This window comes from Trichosurus vulpecula, chromosome 4 (genome assembly GCF_011100635.1).
Source record: "Trichosurus vulpecula isolate mTriVul1 chromosome 4, mTriVul1.pri, whole genome shotgun sequence".
Taxonomy (NCBI): domain Eukaryota; kingdom Metazoa; phylum Chordata; class Mammalia; order Diprotodontia; family Phalangeridae; genus Trichosurus; species Trichosurus vulpecula.
The window spans coordinates 268,089,603-268,112,607 of NC_050576.1; the positions used below are offsets into that span (position 1 = coordinate 268,089,603).

At 36.4% G+C, this 23,005-nt stretch overlaps 1 protein-coding gene across 1 annotated transcript in view; it reads left to right on the top strand.

The window, feature by feature from the left end:
• Window positions 1–23,005, top strand: part of ATR (ATR serine/threonine kinase) — a 121,536-nt gene that overhangs the window by 44,737 nt on the left and 53,794 nt on the right. Inside the window, exons 22-26 of the mRNA XM_036755385.1 lie at window positions 2,969–3,175; window positions 4,009–4,122; window positions 7,074–7,189; window positions 16,062–16,182; window positions 22,411–22,548. Of these exons, the coding sequence (XP_036611280.1) occupies window positions 2,969–3,175; window positions 4,009–4,122; window positions 7,074–7,189; window positions 16,062–16,182; window positions 22,411–22,548 (696 nt within the window). The remainder of the gene's footprint in view (window positions 1–2,968; window positions 3,176–4,008; window positions 4,123–7,073; window positions 7,190–16,061; window positions 16,183–22,410; window positions 22,549–23,005) is intronic.

Here is a 23,005-nt window from a genome sequence, read left to right on the forward strand (position 1 = left end):
TAGGACATTTCTAATGGGACGTTCTCCTACCTTGTGAAAGTTAGCATGGATGCTCAGATATTTCAAAGCAGACATGTGCATGTATGCTTTTGTGAGCACACACACAGGTTAGATGTTATTTACTGGTGACTCAGGCCTCTTTTTCTTATCTTCATCCTTTACTCATCTTGCATTTAAGTTAGGGCTTTAATAAGGGAAGCTTTCCAAATAGTATGAAAGGTGTAGTAGTTCATTTGAAGGTTTCCACAAGCCAATACAACCCTTGCTATTGCTCCTGCTGTACTTTTTGAGATGGTGAAATCTGTGTGCCTTCTACCTTCTTAATTTTTCAAGATTCTCTGATTATTAAGTGAAGAAGCATAAAAAATAGTTTTACTTTAGCATAATTTAGCCAACTTAGAAGTACACTACTGCAGACCAAATAACTTAAAAGCAAGAACCTTTTGACAGTCAGCTTGTATTTATAAAGCTGCTACTGTGTTCCAGGCACTGCGCTAAGCTGTGAGGATACCCCAAAAAAGCAGGAAATAGTCCCTGCTCTTAAGGAGCTTTCAGTTAGTTAAATATATATTTCTGAGTTCTCTATTCACTTGCCTAGAGTGTGTGGGAGAATTGATGATTTAGGTTGTGAACTACATTCTCTTTTTTCTAACTAACATCCATTTCCTGATTCCCTTATAGTTAGTATTGGCATTTACATGGCAGTAGGCAAGGGAATACATTCCCATATGTTCTCTCGTATTAGTCATCACTCATATCTCACTTTTCAAACATCAGTGCCTACTTAAGATTCAGCCCTAATGATCACACTCTTTAAGGCTTTGAGTAAGACAGAATGTCTGCCTTGACATGTTGATGAATGGTTGTTAACATGTGATTTGAGTAGGGAATGTTGTTTTTGATTGTCTTCACATCTTATACTTTGGCTACTAACAGCATGAAGAAAAATGACCCCCTGATGAAGTGATCATCAAAGTTCAGTGGATGTGGCTTATATTGAGTACTTGCCAAGCTGAGTGATTTTATTTTCAAGACTAACTATGGTATTCCTCATTGTAAAGAGATACAAAAAGGCTTTTAGCAAGCCCACCAGATTTACTCCAGGCTCCTATCTTTCTCATGGTGTCTTAGGATTCAGAGCATCCCTTATACAACTGCCAAATCCCTACTTAAAGTGCTCCAATGGTTCTCTGTGGTCATTAGCATCAAACATATTCTTCTCTGTTCAGCATTTAAAGTCCTTTACAATCTAGCCCAGGCTTTCAGTCTTATTCCATGCTACTCCCCTTTATGCACTGTACCTAACAGCCAGACTGTTCTACCTGCTTTTCTTAGGTTACATTCCAATTCTGTCTCTTTAGGCCTTTGCACTGACTCTCTCTGATCTAGACTACACTCCTTAGAATCTTTGAGCTCCTTCAGAACTTAACTCAAGAACTACCTCATACATGAGGCCTTTCCTATTTCTTTCAGAGGCCTTCCTGCCAGTACTTTGTATTTATTTATATGTATATACATAGTGTTTTCCTGGACAAGGGAAGTTCCTTGAGGGTAGGAATTGTTTCCTTTTTATCTTTGTATGGCTAGTGTCTAGCAGCACAATGTCCATCACATAGGTGCTTAATAAATGCCTGTCGATTGATGGATTGACCTTAGAGATCATATAGTTCTACCAACTCATTTTACAAAGAAAATAAGTCTTCAAAAGGTTAAGCATCCTGCTCAAGACCACACAGGTGGTGAGTAGCAGAGCCTGGATGGAATACGTTTGAACACTCTCCTGCCAGTGTTATTCCCACTGCCCCCTCTGGCCTGCTTGATGCATCTTGGTTTCATGACTTGCCTTCATTTTACTCAAAATGCTTCACCACTTTTGTGCTTTGTCTACTAAGTTCTTGTACAGAATCCTTAAAATGCTCTTTTATCTCATTTATTGTTATTCACCCTTCATCCAACAATGAATGAGAAACAGATTATCTGGATTCATGGGGAAAAAAAAGGGGCTAAAATAGGTTAAGTGATCAATAAGAAGTAGCTGGATAGAAAAGGAAGAATCAGAATATCCAAGGTGAAATCCTTGACTTTTTACTTATTTCTTATATGCTCTTGGGCAAGTAACTTAATAGATGTATATTGAATTGAAGAACTTAAATCCTCTGAACCTTTTTCTAGATCTGTAAAATAAAAGTGATGAGCTCCATGCTCTCCAATGACCCTTCCAGGTCCAAATCCTATCCTGTGCAGCATAATCCTATCTTAGTCTGTCATTTTATTGTGGTCGTGTCAGCTTAAAGCTTGTAAGGATTAATTTAAAGATCTTTTACGATGTTTATTTTTCATGTATATCCTTTAAGATGCTCCTCTAGTACCACCTTCTAGAGAAGGAGGAACATGAATAAGTATGTAGTACCTACTATGTGCCAGGCACTGTGCTAAGTGCTTTACGGCTATTATTTCATTTAGTCCTCCCAATATCCTTACCAGGTAGGTGCTATATGACTTGCCCAGGATCACACAGCTGTTAAATGTCTGAGTCTCGATTTGAACTCAGTTCTTCCTTTCTCTGGGCTTAGCGCTCTATCCACTGGACCACCTGGCTGTCTTCTACATGACTCTTTTCCTCATCCCTCAGCTGTTAGTACCCTCCCCCCTTATCCAATTTGTATTTAGGTATGTTGTACTTACTTTTACTTATCCTCTTCGTATTTATTCAATATGTATTTATATTAGTATTGGTTTTCTCTCTTATTTGAATTTAAGGTGTTTGACAGTAGTTTTATTCTTTGTATTTGTATCCCCAGATTGGTACCTCAAACATAATAGGCTCTTAATATGTGCTTGCTTATTGAGTGATATATCCATTTATATATTCAAAATCTTCTATAATGAGAAAGGTTTGTAAATCTTCTGAACTTAAGTTTTATATGATGATTCTTATGATTTTAAAATAATTTTCTTTTCTACTTAGGTTAAATTAATAAAATATGCTACAGATAGTGAAACAGTAGAGCCTATTATCTCAAAACTGGTGACAGTACTTTTGAAAGGTTGCCAAGATGCAAATTCCCAAGCTCGATTACTTTGTGGAGAGTGTTTAGGGGAATTAGGTGCCATAGATCCTGGTCGTCTGGACTTCTCCACAGGCGAAACTCAAGGAAAGGATGTTACATTTGTGGTAAGTAGTAGCAATTGGGAATTTTTTAGAATAGTTCCCAATTCATTTGGTACTTCTATATTAGATATTATACAGAAATGTCCAATTTACACCTAACCTTGACATTACTTAATCTATACCATATAGGCAACCATATACTGTTTCAGTGATCCTCTGCCAATAGCCATAAAGTTATGGATTTTCTTTGAATATTATTTGTTGAGTCATTCAGTCATGTCCGATTCTTCATGACATCATTTGAAGTTTTCTTAGCAAAGATACTGGAGTGGTTTGCTCATTTGATAGATGAAGAAAATGAGGCAAACAGGGTTAAGTGACTTGCCCAGGGTCCTCCAGCTGCTAAGTGTCTGAGGCCAAATTTAAACTTAGGCCTGGTACTCTACCCACTGGACCGGACCCCTTATCTGCCCTTTGAATAGCATACTCTTAAGAATAAAGCTTTTTTATATATTTATCATAGATACTTCTCTCTATATTCATTCCTAACTGTATTAAAATTTATTTCCTTTTAAACAATTTATGTAATCTAAGAGAGTGAGCCCAAATGTTGGAATGTTTATATGGTAGGATTTGAGGTTATGCCAGACAGAAGTTGTTCAAAAGAGTCTTGGACTTTGATTTATCTTCTACAAACCTAATAATTCATTCTTTCCAAATTAATTTAGGATCCCATTTAAAAAAAAAAGTCTAGCTTGAAGCCAAAGTTACAAGGCAGTAGAGTTAAAGTTTAAGGAATTTTCCTGTCACATAGCAGCTACCTGGTAAGGATATTGTGAGGATTAAATGAATTTTCTGTCAGTTGACTTTTAAACTTTTTTTTCCTTGTTAATGAGACTGGAGTGGAGGATTCAAATTTTGCATATGGATTGTTGATGGAATTAACCAGAGCATTCCTTGCATATGCTGATAATGTCCGTGCTCAGGATTCAGCTGCCTATGCCATTCAAGTAAGAACATACTTGTTCATTGCTAGATTCACAATTTTGGATTTCCCTAAGAAAACTGTAAAATCTGTACACAGAGTTGGAAGAAGGTATTATTTTTTATTTCTTATTCTTGTGGCTCTTGAATAAACTAGGGCTTTGTTATATATTATTTCTATGTAATACTTCCTGTTGGACGCTAATTCTTGATTCCAGTTCTCAGATTTGCAGGGTAGATGTGGCTTAAGTTGTTCAGCATTATTCCTTGGTTACAACATATTTTTTGCCCTTTGTCGTTACGTTTTTTGGGTTTGGCAGTTTATATAATTTACTCTTCACCATTTGAATAAACTTGCATTTTAAGGTATTTTAAAATGAATATTTTATTTACTATCATATTTTCGATTAAAATGTTTTAAGGTAGCAATTTTCTTCATATGTTCCAGTGCCATCTCAGTGGCTTTGAGTAGGTTTTCAAAAACCATGTCAGGGGAGCACAAGCTCTGGTAGGCCTTACCAAACTGAAAGGGCATCACATATGGGCTGAGTAATAGTCTGTATGTTTGTGTCTGAGTCCAGCCTAGCTAAGTTTAGATGGCTCATCACAGAGAATTTTTTTGTTGATAGCTACCACTAACCATCTGTTAATGCATAGACACATGGTGATGTGCATTGATAGAGGGAGTATCCACATATATGATCCTAGAATTATTGAAATATGTTTTTTGTATTTTTAGAAAACATAATGTAATACATATTTGACTTAAAATTTGGCCATATATCTTATGTTGTCTTTTTTAAATATCTTATTTCATTTGACGTTTTATTCTCACCTTTCTTGGAGTCTCAGGATGCAAATCGTTTCTGCGAAAATTCTTAATCTCTAGGTAACACAAATTGTTCTTCCTCATTTGAATTTTACAATTGGAACCTTGATTATCTGAGGATGAATTATAAATTTTTTGCACTGTGAACAATTTAAGCAAACGTCATTTTCACCATACTAAGAACACCTAGAATGTTGACTTCTTTGATAACCATTTTTTATAGCACCTATTTAATTACTTGGTTTATGTACACCTTTGAACATGAGATTTCACTGGTGTAGGGAACCCTTCCTTGTTTTTTAAAAAAAAATTAATGTTTTGTTTTTTCCCTAATTACATATAAAAACAATTTTTAACATTCGTTTTTAAGAATTTTTGAGTTCCATATTCTCTCACCCTTCCCTCGTCCCCTTATTCAGAAAGCAAACAATTTGATATAGGTTCTGCATGTATAGTCGTGCAAAACATATTTCCATGTTAGTCATGTAAAATTTAAAAAAGACAAAAATTACCCCAAGAAAAATAAAGAAAGTAAAGAAATGTGTGCTTCAGTCTGCATTCACACTTCTATCACTTCTTTCTCTGGAGATAGATAGCATTTTTCATCATAAGTCTTTCAGAATTGTCTTCAATCATTGTGTTGCTGAGAATAACCAAGTCATTCATAGTTGATCATCATACAATATTGCTGTTACTGTATAAAATGCTCTCCTGGTTCTGTTTATTTCACTTTGCATCAGTTCATATAAATCTTTCCAGGTTTTTCTGAGAGCATCCGGCTTGTCATTTCTTTTAGCACAATAGTATTCCATCACAATCAAATTAATGTCTTCAGCCATTCCCCAGTTGATGGATATCTCCTCGAATTCCAGTTCTTTACCACCACTAAAAGAGCTGCTATAAATATTTTTGTGGATATAGGTCCTTTTCCTTTTTGTTTTTTTTTTTCTGTTTGGGACACAGTCTTAGTACAGAAGTACCCTTTTCCAAAGCAGAGCAGCCATTGATGACTAATGTTCTACATTTACTTCAAACTGTATTGCATTGGAGAAGTACTTTGTAAGATCAATATTTCCCTTTATTCCTGTTCAGAAGAATGTTTGAACAAAGTTTTACTTGATTAGTGCTAAATATTTTCACAAAATGAAGTATTTCACTAGAATGATTTGAGTAGGATTGGCAAATTGAACAGTTTAGTGCCTTCAGAATTAACCATTTCAAGTGTGATTTTGTTATTTTTTAAGTGAAATTCTTCATCCTTAGATGCATCTTTTTAAAATATAAATATAAAAACTACACTTTTTATTATCTCATACATCTGTTATCTTTGCTTTATTTGGGTAATTGTCAATTGGCTATACAGTTAACTGTTTGTGGAACATGTATGTGTAACATTTTGCATTTACATAATTCATAATCATTATAAAATATAATTTAGCAAAATTAATGTTTCATCAGAGCAATGTGTGTTCTTAAAACTTGGGAAAATACCAAAAAAGATAATGTGAGTAAAATGATCTTTTGAAGAGTAGCACTAGTAAAATAAAAATCTCTTTTATAATATTTACATAGTGCTTTATGGTTTTTTAAAGGACCTTCCTAATTACAACCTTGTAAAATGTTAGTTACAAGCCTTATTAAGAAACTGAGACTCAGCTTGTAAGTATATGATCCAGGTCACACATACAGATTCTAAGATTTCAAGTCTGCTGCTCCATTCCTGTTTTACACTCTAAAAGCCATTTGATTTTTCAAAATCAATGCCTCTTTTTATCCTTGGACTTTGGTTTCATTTTTCAGGATCTTTAATTTAGTATTTTATATTTCACTGCATCTTCAGTTTGGGGGACACATTGAAATTTGAGTTTCATTCTTTCACATTTCTGAAAATCCCTAGTTGTAAGGGATGTAATAAATAAAATAAATGTAAAGTAGTGATAATTATAGACTTTTCACCATTTTGCTATTAGTCTTATCCTTATTAAGAGGTGATGTTGTGCCACACTTTGATGCTTCAGGGTTTTGCAGTATTACATCTAAAAATATTTTTAAAAAATCAGGTTTGAAATCCATTATTGTTGTGCATAGTCTGTTATATGGAGCAATGAAGACTAAAAGAGGCTCAGCTGTTTCCTTGTGTGTTGGTAGGAGTTGCTTTCCATTTATGAATGCAGAGAAATGGAGACTGATGGTCCAGGCCACCGACTCTGGAGGAGATTCCCTGAACATATTCGGGAAATTTTGGAGCCACATCTAAATACAAGGTATCTAGATAATGAATCATAGACTTTTATTAAGTGCCTGCTGTGTGCCAGACACTGTGCAAGGGAATGAGAATACAAAGACAAGAATGAGATAGTCTTTTCCCTCAAGGAATTTATATTCTTTCAGGGAAGAAAACACGTATACGTGTGTGTGTGTGTGTGTGTGTGTGTGTGTGTGTGTGTGTGCTGTAAGCATGCATATACTCTTTCACACAAAATATATACAAAAATAAGTGCAAGCTAAGAAGATATCACTGTCATCTAGGGGAATCAGGAAAGGTTTCATGTAGATGGCGGAGTCAGAGAGAAACAAAGGATTCTAAGAGACAGGAGAAGACAGAAGGAACACACTCTTGTGCCAAAGCCCAAAGATGAAGTATTAAAGCTAGTTTGGCTGGACCTTAGAGTGAGTGAAGGAGGAGCAATGTTTAATAAGATTGGAAAGTTAATTTGGGACGAGGTGGTGAAAAGCGTCAAATATCAAAGTAACTTATATTTGATTCTAGAGTCAAGTCAAAAGGAATCCATTGGAGTTTATTTGAGTAGTAAGTGATACGGACAGAACTTTGCTTTAGGAAAATCACTTTGGGTACTATGTGGTGGATGAATTGGAGAGAGAAGACGTGTAGGGAGACCAATTAGTTGACTGGGGCAGTAGTCCAGGCAAGAGATGATTATGGCCTGAATTAGGGTGGTGGCTGTGTGAGAAGAAAGGGAATATGTATGAGAAATATTGTGGAAGTAGAAATAACAAGATTTGGCAACTAATGTCTATATCGGAGTAAGGAAGAGTGAAGGGCTGAGGAAAATGCCAGGGTTGCAAACCTAGGAGCCTGGAGGGATGATGTTATTCTCAGCAGAAAGAGGGAAGTTCAGTAGAAGGATGAGTTTAGAGGGGAAAGATACTTTCTGTTTTGGACATTTTGAGTTTGAAGTCTTTGGCACATCCATTTTGAAATATCCGATAAGCAAGTAATGATGTGAAACTAGAACTCTTGAAAAGACATTAGGGCTCAATATATAGATCTTTGAGTTATCTGCAGAGTTGAAAATTAAACCAGTGGGAGCTGTGTTTACCTAGAGAGAGTGTAGAGAGAGAAGACAACACCTAAGACAGTTTGGCTATACTTAAGCTACTTTTGTGAACGTTTTGTCTTGAATTTTAGAAAAATTAACTTTTTACTTTTGTGAAAGTTTTAAAAAATAAATATTTTTGAAAATATTTAATATCTGCAATATTTCCCTTATTTATAATATTGGTATAAAAATGATAGTTTTTTGTTCATTAGATTAAATTCTGGGAAGCTTTATTGTAGAGAAAAAATTGAATTAATCTACAAGGAGAGTCCTTTATATTTATTAAAACACTGCCAATGCTGTGAAAGAATTTATCTTACATTTTGCATGTGTTAAAGCTTATACTGGTTATAAATTATATAGGGGATCGGAGACTAAATAAAACCTTTTTAATAATAACTTTATCTTGTAATTCTCAGAATTTTTTTCCTCCATTTTTCCTATGATCAAAGTTTCATGCACTTTTAATCCACTCTTCCCCTTAAAATATATTTGTCTTTATTTTAGGATCATAGGATTTAAGGTCAGATAGAGACTTTAGAAATTATTTAGTCAAATCCTCTCATTTTATAGATGAGGAAACCAAGCATCAGAAAACCAAGGCCCAGAAAAGTTACTTAATTTCCTGAGGTTGCCTAGGAGGTATGTGATAGTCAGAATATGAACTCAGATCTTCAGACATCAGATCCAGCTCTCTGAAGAATTTTATTATTACTATGGAAGAGTGCTTAGAAGACAGTTTAAAAATGACTATTTGCAGGAATTTTTATGTATTTGCCAAAGCACATAGTTTCTCAGTATTCCATATAGCTGATCTGTTATCATTTTAGGAAGTTACCTAGTACCTTTTCTCTTCAGAAGACTTTACAATATCATTTTGAGATTTCTTCTTGTGGTATTGAAAATTGTGTTTAATTAACACGGATCTTGAAACCTTGGACTGCTTCCTCCCAAGTGTTTGTGCTTTCAGCCTTCTCAAGTGTCTTTAAAATATTCTTATTTGTGTTCATTTTATAGTCTTCCTGTGGAATATAAGCACCCTCTTGGAAGGGACTGTTTTGTTCTTTTCTTTGTGCCCGACCCAATGCCTTGTATTGATTAAGGTATTTTTTAATAAATGTTGTATTGAATTGAATATATACATTGCACTGCCATGCTGTCCTCTACCTAAAGCATAAAGAACACATGGATGCTTAATGAATTTTAATAAAGTTTTTATTAAATGAAGCCCTCAGCTTATATTTCTTTTCTCCCTGTTTTCCTGCTTTAAATTTCTGTTGACTGAGGTCCCAGGCAGTAGTTGTACATGACAGTGTAATTTGTGAGAAAGGCCCCTTCAGTTCTTCTGTCAAAGCAATGAGGATATATCAGAAGTGCCTTGGCTACTTCTTCATTTCATATAGAGACTTCCTTTCCTCTACAAGTACCCTCATGTTCTGATAGAAATTTGAGGCAGAATCAGAATAGGAGACTGGTCTGGTATCCAAAAGATACAGAAGTAGCATGGGTTACTCATTACCACATTTAATCTTATCCGGGAAATACATACGTGCATATATACATATACATATATATATACATATATACATATATATATATATATATATATATATGTATGTATTTCCTCATTAATAAGATTTCATCATTTCTTTCAGTCCACTAAGTTCAAAATCCCCACCAGTTAGTTAGTCAAATAGCATTTATTTAATAACCAGAGAAAACTCCCAGTAATAGTTATTCATTTCTTTCTATGTGGTAAATCTCTAATATCTATGTAGTAAATCCTTATCTAAAGTGAAATCAATAATAAAACAAGAGCATACAATTTTTTAGTGATAAGTGATCACAACTAGAGTCACCTCAAACCCAACTATAATAGCAGATATTTTCTCTTCACTTCTGAGAACACATTCTTATGCCCTTTTGTTCATTCAGCGTAACAAATGAAATCTCTTATTAACAATTCTCTTCATTTTCTTCACAAAATAAAGGTTTCAGCAATTAAGACCTCTCATTCTGTTTCTTTTTTAGCTTCTCTTAAACTATTGCTCTTAATAATCACTCTCTAGATTCACTTATAAAATTGTCCATAAAATGTTTGTTCATAAAATAACAGTTAACACAATTCTCACAAAAAAAGTAGTTTCTCCTGACCTTTGCTCTGTCTTCTCCATTTCAGTTGTGTCTGACTCTCTGTAACCCCATTTTGGGGTTTTCTTGGCAAAGCTACTGGAATTGTTTGCCATTTCCTTCTCCAGTTCATTTTGCAGATGAGGAAACTGAGGCCAGCAGAGTTAAATTACTTGTCCAAGGTCACACACCTAATAAGTGTTTGAGGCTGGATTTGAACTCATGAAGATGCGTCTAATTGATTCTAAGCCCAGTGCTCTATCTACTGGGCCACTTAGCTTCCTGTCTCTTCCATAGTTTATCCTACAGATTTCAATCAAGATAAAAATATAAGTTCGTTCTTACATCATAGGGGAAATCACTTCATGGAATGATCATTTCAATTCTAATTCTTAGCATCTGTTCTAAAAGACAAAGCAATACTTCCTATAGCCTCTCTAGGAGAGGATTTTGAAATTGGTGTAATAGAGAGGAAAATTAAGATTGGGTCCGAGACATTTCTGCCCCCCTTCCCCCCCAGTCTTTTTTCAGGCCATTATCCCTACTCTGGTTTAATTTACCTTTTTTCTGGTCTCAACCAGTTAGTCAGGTCTGATAGTTAACCAGTACAACTCCACACTGTCCCTCATTCTCAGATCCCTACCCTTGTTGCATTGCAGCTCATCCCTTGCCAAACCTAAGCCCTTCGTTACTTCTGTCATCTTCATTCTCTATTTCTATTCACCTGCTGCTGACTGGAACTGCAGGAAGTCATGATGCACACTGGGTACATTATACGTTTATATTAACTGTGCTTCTATTCCTCCCTAATTGATTGCTTCTCTTAGTCCCCACAAAAGCTTTTCTAAATCTTCTGTTTTCTTCTCAAGGCCCTCACACCTTTGCTTCCCAAAAAGACCTTGCCTTATATATTGCTGAGACACTTGATGCTCTTTGATATGAGCTCTCTCTTCTCTTTATCTCAGAACACCTTAACACCATTGTCTATGCTCTTCCTGTTCACCAGACTCTGACAATGATATGACCCTTTTTGTTTGAGCCAGCCCCTCTATATGTCCCCTTGATCTCATCTCCTCCAGCAGATTGGAAACTCATCCTCTCAAATCTTAAATCTTTCTTATCAACTGGTTCCTTCCCTACTAACTTCAAACAAACCTTCACCAGACCCTCCCATCCCTTCAATCTATAGTGCTTCATTGGTTTTCCGTTTCTCAGCCAAACTCCTAGAAAAAGCTGTCTATAATTATTGCTTCCACTTGCTCTTTTCTTCCTCCTCGGTGCTTTGCATTGTGGCTTCTCACAGCATCACCAACTCAAACCGCTCTTTGCAAAGGTACCAATGATCTCTCAGTTTGTTTGATCTGATTATAGTTGTTCTGCAATCCTCATCTTCCTCAGCCTGTCTTCTGCACTTAATACAATTGCCCACCCTTTGCTCCTGGATACTGTCTCTACTCTCTGACTTTCACAACACTATTCTCTCCTTGTTGTTCTACCCTTCTAAATGCTACTCTTCAGTTTCCTTTGCTGCTTTATCATTCATATCATGACCCTTAACTATCAGTATTCCTCAAAGCTCTATTATGTGCCCTTTTCCCTCTATACTTTCTTGATGACCTCATTAACTCTCATGTGTTTAATTGTCCTCTTATTGCATATAACTCCCACATTTCTAAATCCGCCCCTGGCCTCTCTGCTGAGCTTCTACCCCACATCACCAGTTGCCTATCGAATGTTTCTTTTTTAAATTTTTAAATTTCTCTTTTTTTTAATTCCATACTTTGTTATTTAATATTTTTTAGTTTTCAGCATTGATTTCCACAAGATTTTGAGTTACAAATTTTCTCCCCATTTCTACCCTCCTCCCACTCCAAGATGGCATATATTCTGATTGCCCCGTTCCCCAGTCAGCCTTCCCTTCTGTCACCCCATTCCCCCTCCCCCCCATCCCTTTTCCCCTTACTTTCTTGTAGGGAAAGATAGATTTCTGCGCCCATTGCCTGTATATCTTATTTCCCAGTTGCAAGCAAAAAACAACTATTTTTTTTGAACATCTGTTTTTAAAACTTTGAGTTTCAAATTCTTTCCCCTCTTCCCATCCACTCTCCCTAAGAAGGCAAGCAATTCAACATAGGCTACACATGTATCATTATGCAAAACACTCGCATAAATAGTCATGTTGTGAAAGACTAACTATATTTTGCTCCCTCCTATCCTGTCCCCCTTTATTCAATTTTCTCCCTTGACCCTGTCCCTTTTCAAAAGTGTTTCCTTTTGATTACTTCTTTCCCCTATCTGCCCTCCCTTCTTCCGCCCCCCCCCTTTTTATCCACTTCCCCCTAATTCATATGGGGTAAGATACCCAATTGAGTGTGTATGTTATTCCCTCCTTAAGTCAAATCCAATGAGAGCAAGATTCACTCATTCCCCCTCATGTGCCCCCTCTTCCCCTCCAACAAACTGCTTTTTCTTGCCACTTTTATGTGAGATAATTTACCCCATTCTATCTCTCCCTTTCTCCCTCTCTCAATATATTCCTCTCTCATCCCTTAATTTTATTTTATTTTTTTAGATATAATCCCTTCATGTTCAACTCACCCTGTGCACTCTGTATATGTATATATGTGTGTGTGTGTGTGTGCGCGCGCGTGTGTGTGTATTCCCTTCAGCTACCCTAATACTGAGAAAGGTCTCTGTCTATATGTGTTCCCTTCAGCTACCCTAATACTGAGAAAGGTCTCATGAATTACACACATCATCTTTCCATGTAGGAATGTAAGTAAAACAATTCCACTTTAGTAAGTCCCTTATGATTTCTCTTATTTACCTTTTCATGCTTCTCTAGATTCTTGTGTTTGAAAGTCAGATTTTCTATTCAGCTCTGGTCTTTACATTGCGAAAGCTTAAAAGTCCTCTATTTTATTTAAAGTCTATATTTTGCCTTGGACCATGATACTCAGTTTTGCTGAGTAGGTGATTCTTGATTTTAATCCTAACTCCTTTGGCCTCTGGAATATCATATGCCAAGCCTTAATGTGGAAGCTGCTAAATCTTGTGTTATACTGATTGTGTTTCCACAATACTCAAATTGTTTCTTTCTGGCTGCTTGAAGTATTTTCTCCTTGATCTGAGAGCCCTGGAATTAGGTGACAATATTCCTAGGAGATTTCTTTTTGGGATCTTTTTCAAGAGGTGATCAGTGGATTCTTCCAATTTCTATTTTACCCTCTAGCTGTAGAATATCAGGGCGATTTTCCTTGATAATTTCTTGAAAGATGATGTCTAGGCTCTTTTTTTGATCATGGCTTTCAGGTAGTCCAATAATTTTTAAATTATCTCTCCTGGATCTATTTTCCAGGTCAGTGGTTTTTCCAATGAGATATTTCACGTTGTCTTCCATTTTTTCATTCCTTTGGTTCCGTTTTATAATATCTTGATTTCTCATAAAGTCACTAGCTTCCACTTGCTCCAATTTAATTTTTAAGGTAGTATTTTCTTCAGTTGTCTTTTGGACCTCCTTTTCCATTTGGGTAATTCTGCCTTTCAAGGCATTCTTCTCCTCATTGGCTTTTTGGAGCTCTTTTGCCGTTTGGGTTAGTCTATTTTTTAAGGTGTTATTTTCTTCAGTATTTTTTTGGGTCTCCTTTAGCAAGTCATTGACTTGTTTTTTATGATTTTTTTTGCCTCACTCTCATTTTTCTTCCCAATTTTTCCTCTATTTCTCTTACTTCCTTTTCCAGGTCCTTTTTGAGCTCTTCCATGGCCTGAGACCAATTCATATTTTTCTTGGAGGCTTTTGATGTAGGCTCTTTGACTTTGTTGACTTCTTCTGGCTGTATGTTTTGATCTTCTTTGTCACCAAAAAAAGATTCTAGAGTCTGAGTCTGTGTCCTTTTTTGCTGCCTTTTCATGTTCCCAGCCAACTACTTGACCCTTGAGCTTTTTGTCAGCATGTGACTGCTTGTAGATTAGAGAGTACTTTGTTCCAAGCCTTAGGGCCTGCGCTGCTGTTTTTAGAGCTACTTCTACGTAGCAAACAGCCACAGCAGCAGTCCTCCTCCCCCAAGAACTGCCATCCAGGATTGTGACCCAGATCCAAGCAGGCTTTGCACTCCCGCTCTGATCCATCACATAATTCCTCCCACAGGGTAGGCCTGGGGCTGGAAGCAACCATAGCTGGAGCTCTGGAAGCAGCCCCAAAGCGGCACCACTTCTGCACCCCAGGGCTAGGGCCAACTGCGCACTCCTTTCACTCTGATCTAGCAGTTTTTTCTCTGTTGTCTTTGGCGTTTGTGGGTTGAGAAGGCTGGTAACTGCTACAGCTCAATGATTCAGGGCCCTACTGCCTGTTCTGCCTGGATCCCAGTCTGGTTGGTCCTGGCGTGGCTCACACTGGGCTGTGCTCCGCTCCACTTCCAGCTCCGTACAGTAGACTCTTCCCAGCAACCATCCAGGCTATCCTGGGCTGGAGCCATGGTTCCCTCTGCTATTTCATGGGTTCTGCAGCTCTAGATTTTGTTCAGAGCCATTTTTTACAGGTCTTTGGATGGACCCGCGGGAGAGCTTAAGCAAGTCCCTGCTTTCCAGCCACCATCTTGGTCCCGCCCCCCAATAAATTTCTCTTTTTCAAATTTTTTGAACGAAAATTTTTTTTTCTTGACTAGGTATATATTGTCAATACAGATTGACTAGTTGACATGCAAACTGTTACCCAGCAGGGCAGATCATCAGAGCTGTAAATGGAAGCACCTGGTTGGCTTCTCCCAGGGATAAAATTTCATAGCTATTTGGATTTCCAGTTTACACACTAAATTATGAATTGCAACTAAATTCATATGCCATTCTTTATTACCTCTTTTAGTCTTGTGAATACTGGCCCAAAGAAGTACAGTTTCCATTCAAATATTTCTACGAAATGAACAATATCAGAAAATTAAAGATCAATTTTAAAAAAAAGATTGTAGTGGAAGCACTAAACATTGGGAAGCCAAACTTAAAATGCCTGACTCTCACCACTGTTTGACCTGGTACCTCTACTTATCTGTGTCTACTTGTCATTGTATAAACTAGGAGTGTCACTAGAAGAGAAAAACTCTGACCTCAGTAAACAATTGGGGGGGGGCAGACAGTTAATTCAACTCATACTTTTCATTGATTTAGTCAGTTGGTATTGACAGTATGTATAACATATATTAACTACGATATGTATCTTATAATTTAAGTAGTGAAGAACAAATAACAATTGAATCCTCTTATTGCTTAGGTTCTTGATAAATGGGAGTTAATTATATGTCTTAGGGCTAATTTTTCAATTCCTATTTAATCATGCGTACCAGATTTTTCTCTCCCTAGAAAAGTCCATTCTTTTACAATCCAAATTTTAACTTTTCAGAAATGTACATTTAAGTCAAACAAAGTTCATATAGCATTGTTAGATCTGGTGCTAGAGTTGGAGTATTAAATTTACTTTTTTTAAAGATTGTTTTAAAAAGTAGGTGTAAGAAGATCACCCATATTCAGAATCTACATGTAATTTTTCTTGAATCTCAGGAAAAAACTGATACAATTTCCTTACAGTACCATTTTTGCCAATCTTATAGTATCTCATCTTAAATTCTAAAAATGTTTAATTTGACTTATACTAAATTACATTTCAAATTTATAGGTATAAGAGTTCTCAGAAGGCCACAGACTGGTCAACAGTAAAGAAGCCAATTTACTTAAGTAAACTAGGCAACAACTTTGCAGAATGGTCAGCATCTTGGGCAGGTTATCTTATAACAAAGGTAATAATACTTTTTTTTTTACTTGCTATAAAATAAAATCACAATTTGTAGGTAAAATTAGAGTCTTAGTGCCTAGTCCAAGGTCCACTGCTCACTGATATTTGTTGATATCAATCTTGATAATAGTAGAGGCAAGTCTTTTACAATTTAGCAACTGGATATAGAAGTAATAAAAATTCCCAAGTAAGACTTGTCAAATCAGATAACTGTTAATTGTTACTGGTGATTTATGTAGGCATAAAAGATACTCTGAGAAAGAAATTAGAAAACGTTGCTTAGGATTATGAAGTCTTGGTCAAGAAACTGCATAGGTATAGGCTTTAGAAAAGAAGCAGCTGGCTCAATTGGAGAGCAACTGTGAATGGGTTTTTATTTCTGAACTAGTTTAAACTGACTAAGGACAGCCTCCTTGTCAACAGTGGCATATACCTGACAAGGGCTCCTAAGGATATATGCCTGCAGTCTTGCACATCTAATCAAAAGACCTTCAATTGAAAAATAAGGAGTATGGGAGAAAAAACTGACGACTTCATTCCAGCAAACTCAGTACCATAACAAGTAGCTACAAAGAAGGAGGAAGTCTAGTCTACAGAGGAAGTCTGCAGAAATTTGGTAGAATAAGAAAATCCAAGGAAGAAACCAACAATAAAATCCAACCAACAGCTTACATGTTTATACAACAATGTACAAAATAGAGCTCTCAGACAAAGCGATTGAAGATCCGTAGACAGAGCCTCATTTGACAGATGTGGCAGCAGCTATGGGCTGGGGACACAAAAAAAAGGCAAATAAACAAAACCAACTGACCACAAATCCCTGCTCTCAAGGAGCTCACAGTCTAATGGGAAAGACAACATGGAAACCATTATGTACATGTAAGAGATAGTCAGGATATAGTAAGGCTAATCTCAGAGTGAAGAAGGCATTCCCATTAAGGGACATTGGGTAAAGCTTCTGGCAGAAGGGAGCCACTAGCATCCACTAAAGGGAAATGGGGGGCTGGATGTGGGAAGATCAATCACGCAGTCAGACCTGTGATTTAGAAAGATCGATTTGACAGCTTGAGTTGGACCTGAACTAGGGATACCAACCCTTATTGCTTTTGCAGTAGTCCAGGCATGAGGCCTATACCAGGGTGGGCCTTGGCAATGTTGGCAGAGAGGCAGACATAGATAAGAAATGTTACAAAGGATGACTGATAGGACTTGACAAGAAATTACATAGGGGAGGGGGCTGGCAAAGGCAGGGCAGAAGGGAGATTGAGGAGTCAAGGGTAGTGCCTAGATTTCAAGCTTAGGTGAATAGAATGATAGTGGTGCCTGAGGGCAGGCATAGGGAATTTAGGAAGAGGAAAAATTTTAGGAGAAAGAAAATGAGTTCAGCTTTAGACATGTTGAATTTAAGATAAACTATGGGATATTCAGGTAGGGATGTCTAATAGGCATTTGGAAATTCAAGATTGGAGGTCTGAAGAGAAGTTAGGATTAGATAAATAGATCTGAGAAATGTTTGCATAGAGATAATCCCCAATATCCAGTGAGGTAACCAATGAAAATAGCATAGAGGGAGAAGAGAAAGGGACTTTGTAGCATTTCCTAGTACACAGAGCAGCTAAAATTAGGCTAATTATTTTCTGTAGCAATTCTGTTGTTTTCTGTAGTATGGCATGATCTGTAAAAACAGTGTCAGGAATGCTAAATTGAAGGAAATTGCCAGGGCTGGTAAGAAATTCTAAGGGAACAGAACTGCTTGAATTTTTTTTTTGAGTCCAGTCTGTTGCCAAGGCCTGTTGATACCAACTTTACCATATCCTTCTCTCCTCTAACACTGCCACCACCCTGACACAGGTCTTCATCACCTTAACTCTGCTGGCCGTGGCCCCCCTACTCCCACCACATGCATACACATATGCACGCTCACACGCATGCACGCACGCACACCCTACCACTCAATGATACTGGCATCCTCGATGTTCCTCACACAGAAAATTCCATCTCCTGATTCTGGACGTTTTCTCTGGCAGTCTTCTATGTCAAGAATGCTGTCTCTAACTCTGCCTCCTGGCTTCCTCCATGTCCCAGCTAAAATCCTACCTTCTACAGAAACTATTTCCTGATCCCTCTTAATTCTAGTGCCTTCCCTCTGTTGATTATTTCCTATTTATCCTGTATAAATCTATCTTGTTTGTACTTGGTTGTTTGCATGTGGTTTCCCCTGTTAGACTGTAAAACTCTCAGGGCAGGGACTGTCTTTTGCCTTTGTATCCCTAGTGCTTAGCGGGTACTTAATAAATGTTTATTGACTGAGGGAAAAGGAAGGATCACAGATGGGATTACACTGCTTACATGGAAGGGGAAAAAAAGGTATGGCTGCTTAGTTCTTATTTTGGTTCTGTTTTCTTTGCCATGAAAAATCGTTTTTGAAGTGGAGAGGTAAGAACAAAAATGGTTACTGGGAATCGAAAACCCAGGTTAAATAAAAATTGTTAAGAGAAGCATCTTGCTGGCCTTGCAGAGTTTATCACCTGGCCTAGATTTGATTGTTGAGTTGTTCAAATAAAGCTATAGATGGCATGGCATGCTTGGCAGACTTAGAGAGGTGTAATGATCACATTGGATAGTAGAGTCAGTATATAGGTTAGAGTACTGGATTAAACTACTAAGGTGAAATTTAACATGGTTAAGTATAAACACAGTGGTTCAAAAAATTAAACTCCCAGGCATAGGTAGGAGAAGATATGGCTAAATAGCAGCCTCTTTGAAAATCTGGAGTTTTAGTGTACTACAAATTGAGTATTGGTCAGAAATATGATATGGCAACTAAAAAGTTAATCCAATTTTAGACATTGTATTCAGGGCTAGGGGAACATGGTCTGGTTACACCTGGTATATTGTTTTTAGTTTGGGGTATCACATTTTAGGAAGAACATTGACTGTTTTTGTTTTTACCTTAGATATAGAGATTTTTTTCTCTAGCCACTTGTGAATTTAGTGAACAGATTTCTGTCCAAAATGAAGGTATAGACCAACTGTCTTTTATGCATAGGATTAAATTTCTTCTGTCTGGCCAAGAAATGAACAGAAGACACAAAAAACGTCTCATTAGTGATCTGATAACACAATAATAATGCAATCAAATAACGGAATAACTGTTAAATTTCCTCTGTCTGGCCAAGAAATCAACAGAAGACTAGAAAAATGTCTTATTAGTGACTCGATTCAATCTAATAACACAATATAAGTTCAGAATTTCTGACCTGATGAAAATGGATAAAATTATATTAGAGAATTTATGTCAAAGTTACTATTGCCTTTTAGTTTCTTGCAGCTCTGTTATTCATTCATTCAGTTTATTCATGAAAATGTAGCCATTTAAAAGGAGCACAAACCTGAGTTTCAAGAGACTACCAGCTCAGTTTAAGACGTGACTTAATGTAGGATTATGTTTTCTAAAGCAAAGCCTCCTGAGTTGTCATTGTCTGTAATTACAGTGGAGATTTTAGCACAAAAGTGTACGTAATTGATTACAGGAATAGAATATAGAAACAATAGAAGTAGACACATCCTGAGATAAAGTATGGAGATCTGACCTGGCAGGAATCAGTGCACCTAACTGATTACACAGCAAGCAAGCATTCTTAGATGATCAAAAGTAGAAATGGATTTTATCTGGGCATGCTGCACATCAGTTGAAACATCACTTCCTTAACTGGGTAATTCAGTATTCAAAGTGTCAATTCAGGGTATTGTCTTGTAATTCTGCATTAGAGGTGCAAAATCCGAAGACCATACCCTGAATTTTTAATATTGATCCACTCTACTAGTATTTGATCAGCAAACTGATTGTAGACAGTCTTGAGGGCAAGTTATAATCTTTACTGATAACAGACAGGCTTGAATGTGTTTAGATTTGTGTTAGCGCTATGAATCCCTAAGCTGTATAAAATAACCTCGTTAAGTCTTATATTACTGGAAAACCCCATAATTCTAAGGGCTTATTTTTGTTTCACAGATTTTGTGTTTAAATTTGATTATAAAGTTCTATAACAGGTATTCATAGACCTGTTACATTTAAGTGATATTCAGCATTGTCCTAGGAAACAATTTATATATTTAACATACAGAAATCTTATACAAAATCATTTTAGTTTCATTGTCAAGTCCCTTTGAGAAAATTCATTTCCATTATATAAGCACCTGTCATGGTTTTCCAACCTGAAACCTCAGCTATCCCCCACTAAAGCTGTATATGCTGTTATTAGACTCAGCTTTGAAATCAGAATGGCTAGTAGTTGATAGTTATATTTAAAAGGGAAATGAGGTACGCTCTTATAATTAAAGACAACCTCCAGAAACTGAAGTGATTATTGGTTCCCCAGATTCAAGTCAGCACCAATACAACCTACTATATGGTAGTTGGAGTAGGAGAGTATTGGGAGAGTAAATGTCCAAGTAGTGTGGGATATAGCTTAACTTACACAATAGCTATAACTAGTTCAGATTTCACTTTGGCATTATGTTATAGAAACAATTCCCTTTAAAGATAAACCAAAGAACCACAGTATGTCTGTGCTTTATTTTGTTAAAGTATATTCCTCAGATAAACTTTTCAGCCACTCCTCAATACTTGATTCATTAAAGAACCTCCTTTCTAGCTGATTAATACAAACATAAACTAGAAATAGTAACTTAAACTATCTTATAGGAAAATTGTTGGGAAATAGAAACAAAGAAAAAATATTGGAGGAAAAGCATCAAATTATATTTCAAGATTTTAAAAATGTTAATTTTAAATTTGATCATTTAAAAGTTCTGAATTTGATTATTAAATCTGATAATTTAAAGTATTGAAAATATTGACTTATGTACAAGTTTATATAATTAAATTAGCTCCAATTTGTTCTGGAACCTTTTAATAATAATTTTACATGCAGAAATTTTTCTAATTCCAGAATTTAATATGAAAATAGTATGATTAAAAAAAAGATTATTTTTATTGACTTTCTCTTATAAGGAATTTGATTTTGACATCAGTTCTCCATCATTTGCTTGTACTTGTGTGTTATTTATGGCAAATCTTAATCCCAGGCAAATGTCCCTTTGATACAGCACATTTTATTCACTTATCCATGTGCTCATGGAATACGTTAATTTTAATATTAGCCTAAACAAAAAATAATTACAGAGACAAAACAGATATAAAACTGTGTCATTTCACTGTTTATATCTGTTGGTTTGGATAATCAAGATATGGCTACATGTCACTGGGAAGCGACAGTGGAAAGCCAGCTTTAAATGGAGTCAGGAAGGACCTGGCTTTGAATCCTGCATCAGTTGTACGCTTTCTCAGGCAAATCACTTTACTTTCTTCACCTCAGCTGCCTGATCTTTAAAATGGGCATAGTATATCCTTGCCTTACTAAACTGCTGGGAGGACCAAATGAGATGATGTATATAATACTTTGTAAGGTACTATAGGAATGATAACAATTATCACCATCTCCATCACTGCTATTAATTAAAGAAGTAATAGTTTGGATGTAGGATAGAATAAAAATAAATTATTTCTGTCTCGTGGATGAATAAGCATTTTGTTCAGTCATTTTTCAATTGTGGCCAACTCTTCATGACCCCTTTTTGGGGTGGATTTTCTTGACAAAGATACTGGAGTGGTTTGCCGTTTCCTTCTCCAGCTCATTTTACAGATGAGGAAACTAAGGCAAACCAGGTTAAGTGATTTGCACTGGGTCACACAGCTATAAAGTATCCAAGGCCAGGTTTGCACTCTGGAAGATGAGTCTTCCTAACTCTGATCCAGAACTCTATCCACTGTGCCATCTTGCTGCCCACGTGTAGTCTAATAGGGCATGACAACATAAAGGGGGGGCTTGAAAAGAGGGGATGCGGAAGAGGGAAAGAAGGATTAGGCTGTTAATGAGGAACTAGAGCAGTTTGGACTTGAACTGGACTCTTGAACTGAGAGTGAATGAGTATATTAGGGTCCCCTCATGAAATAATGATCCTGACCATGGACTCATTTGAGAGAGTAGTCCCCAGGTAAAGACATCTTGAAGTAAGCAAGGCTGCTAGTGAGGAGGTGGAGTGGGTCTGGAGGGTGAGTTGAGATCCTGTATTTTTCTACTATGCATTTGTCCATTAGTTTTCCCCTGTGTCTTCAAATTTTTAAAAGTAAATGCATACTAAAATCTTAATTATCTGGGGCTTACAGGTGCGGCATGACCTTGCTAGTAAAGTGTTTAACTGCTGTGGTATTATGATGAAACATGACTTCAAGGTGACCATCTATCTTCTTCCACATATTCTTGTCTATGCTTTGCTGGGATGTACCGAAGAAGATCAGAAAGAGGTGAGGGACTTCATTTAGTTTGTTTTTTGTATGTGTGCCTAATACAATTAATATTGAAGAGAATTAAGATAGAAATAAATGTAGATGATTATCCAGAGCTGTGCCTGTAATTCAGTCATTATACAGTTTAAAAACAGAATCGGTCTGGCACCAGGAAATAAGTATGGTGCGTAAACTCAAATACTGTTATACTTGATTGATTTATCTTTGTTGAACTCGGTTTACTTTTCTTTTTTATTACAAAGAATTGCTAAATGAAAAGGTGAGGGATATATTTAGAAAGTATTATAAAAAGCAAAAGGTATTTTAAAAAAATTTTAAATAAAATGTAAAAAAACATGTGATGTCTTCATTGACCTGGTTTCAAGGAGAAATTATGGTATGGTGGAGAGCTCCAGACTTCAGGTCACAAGAATTAGGTTCAGATGCTGACTCCTGTACACAAATGATAGCTGTG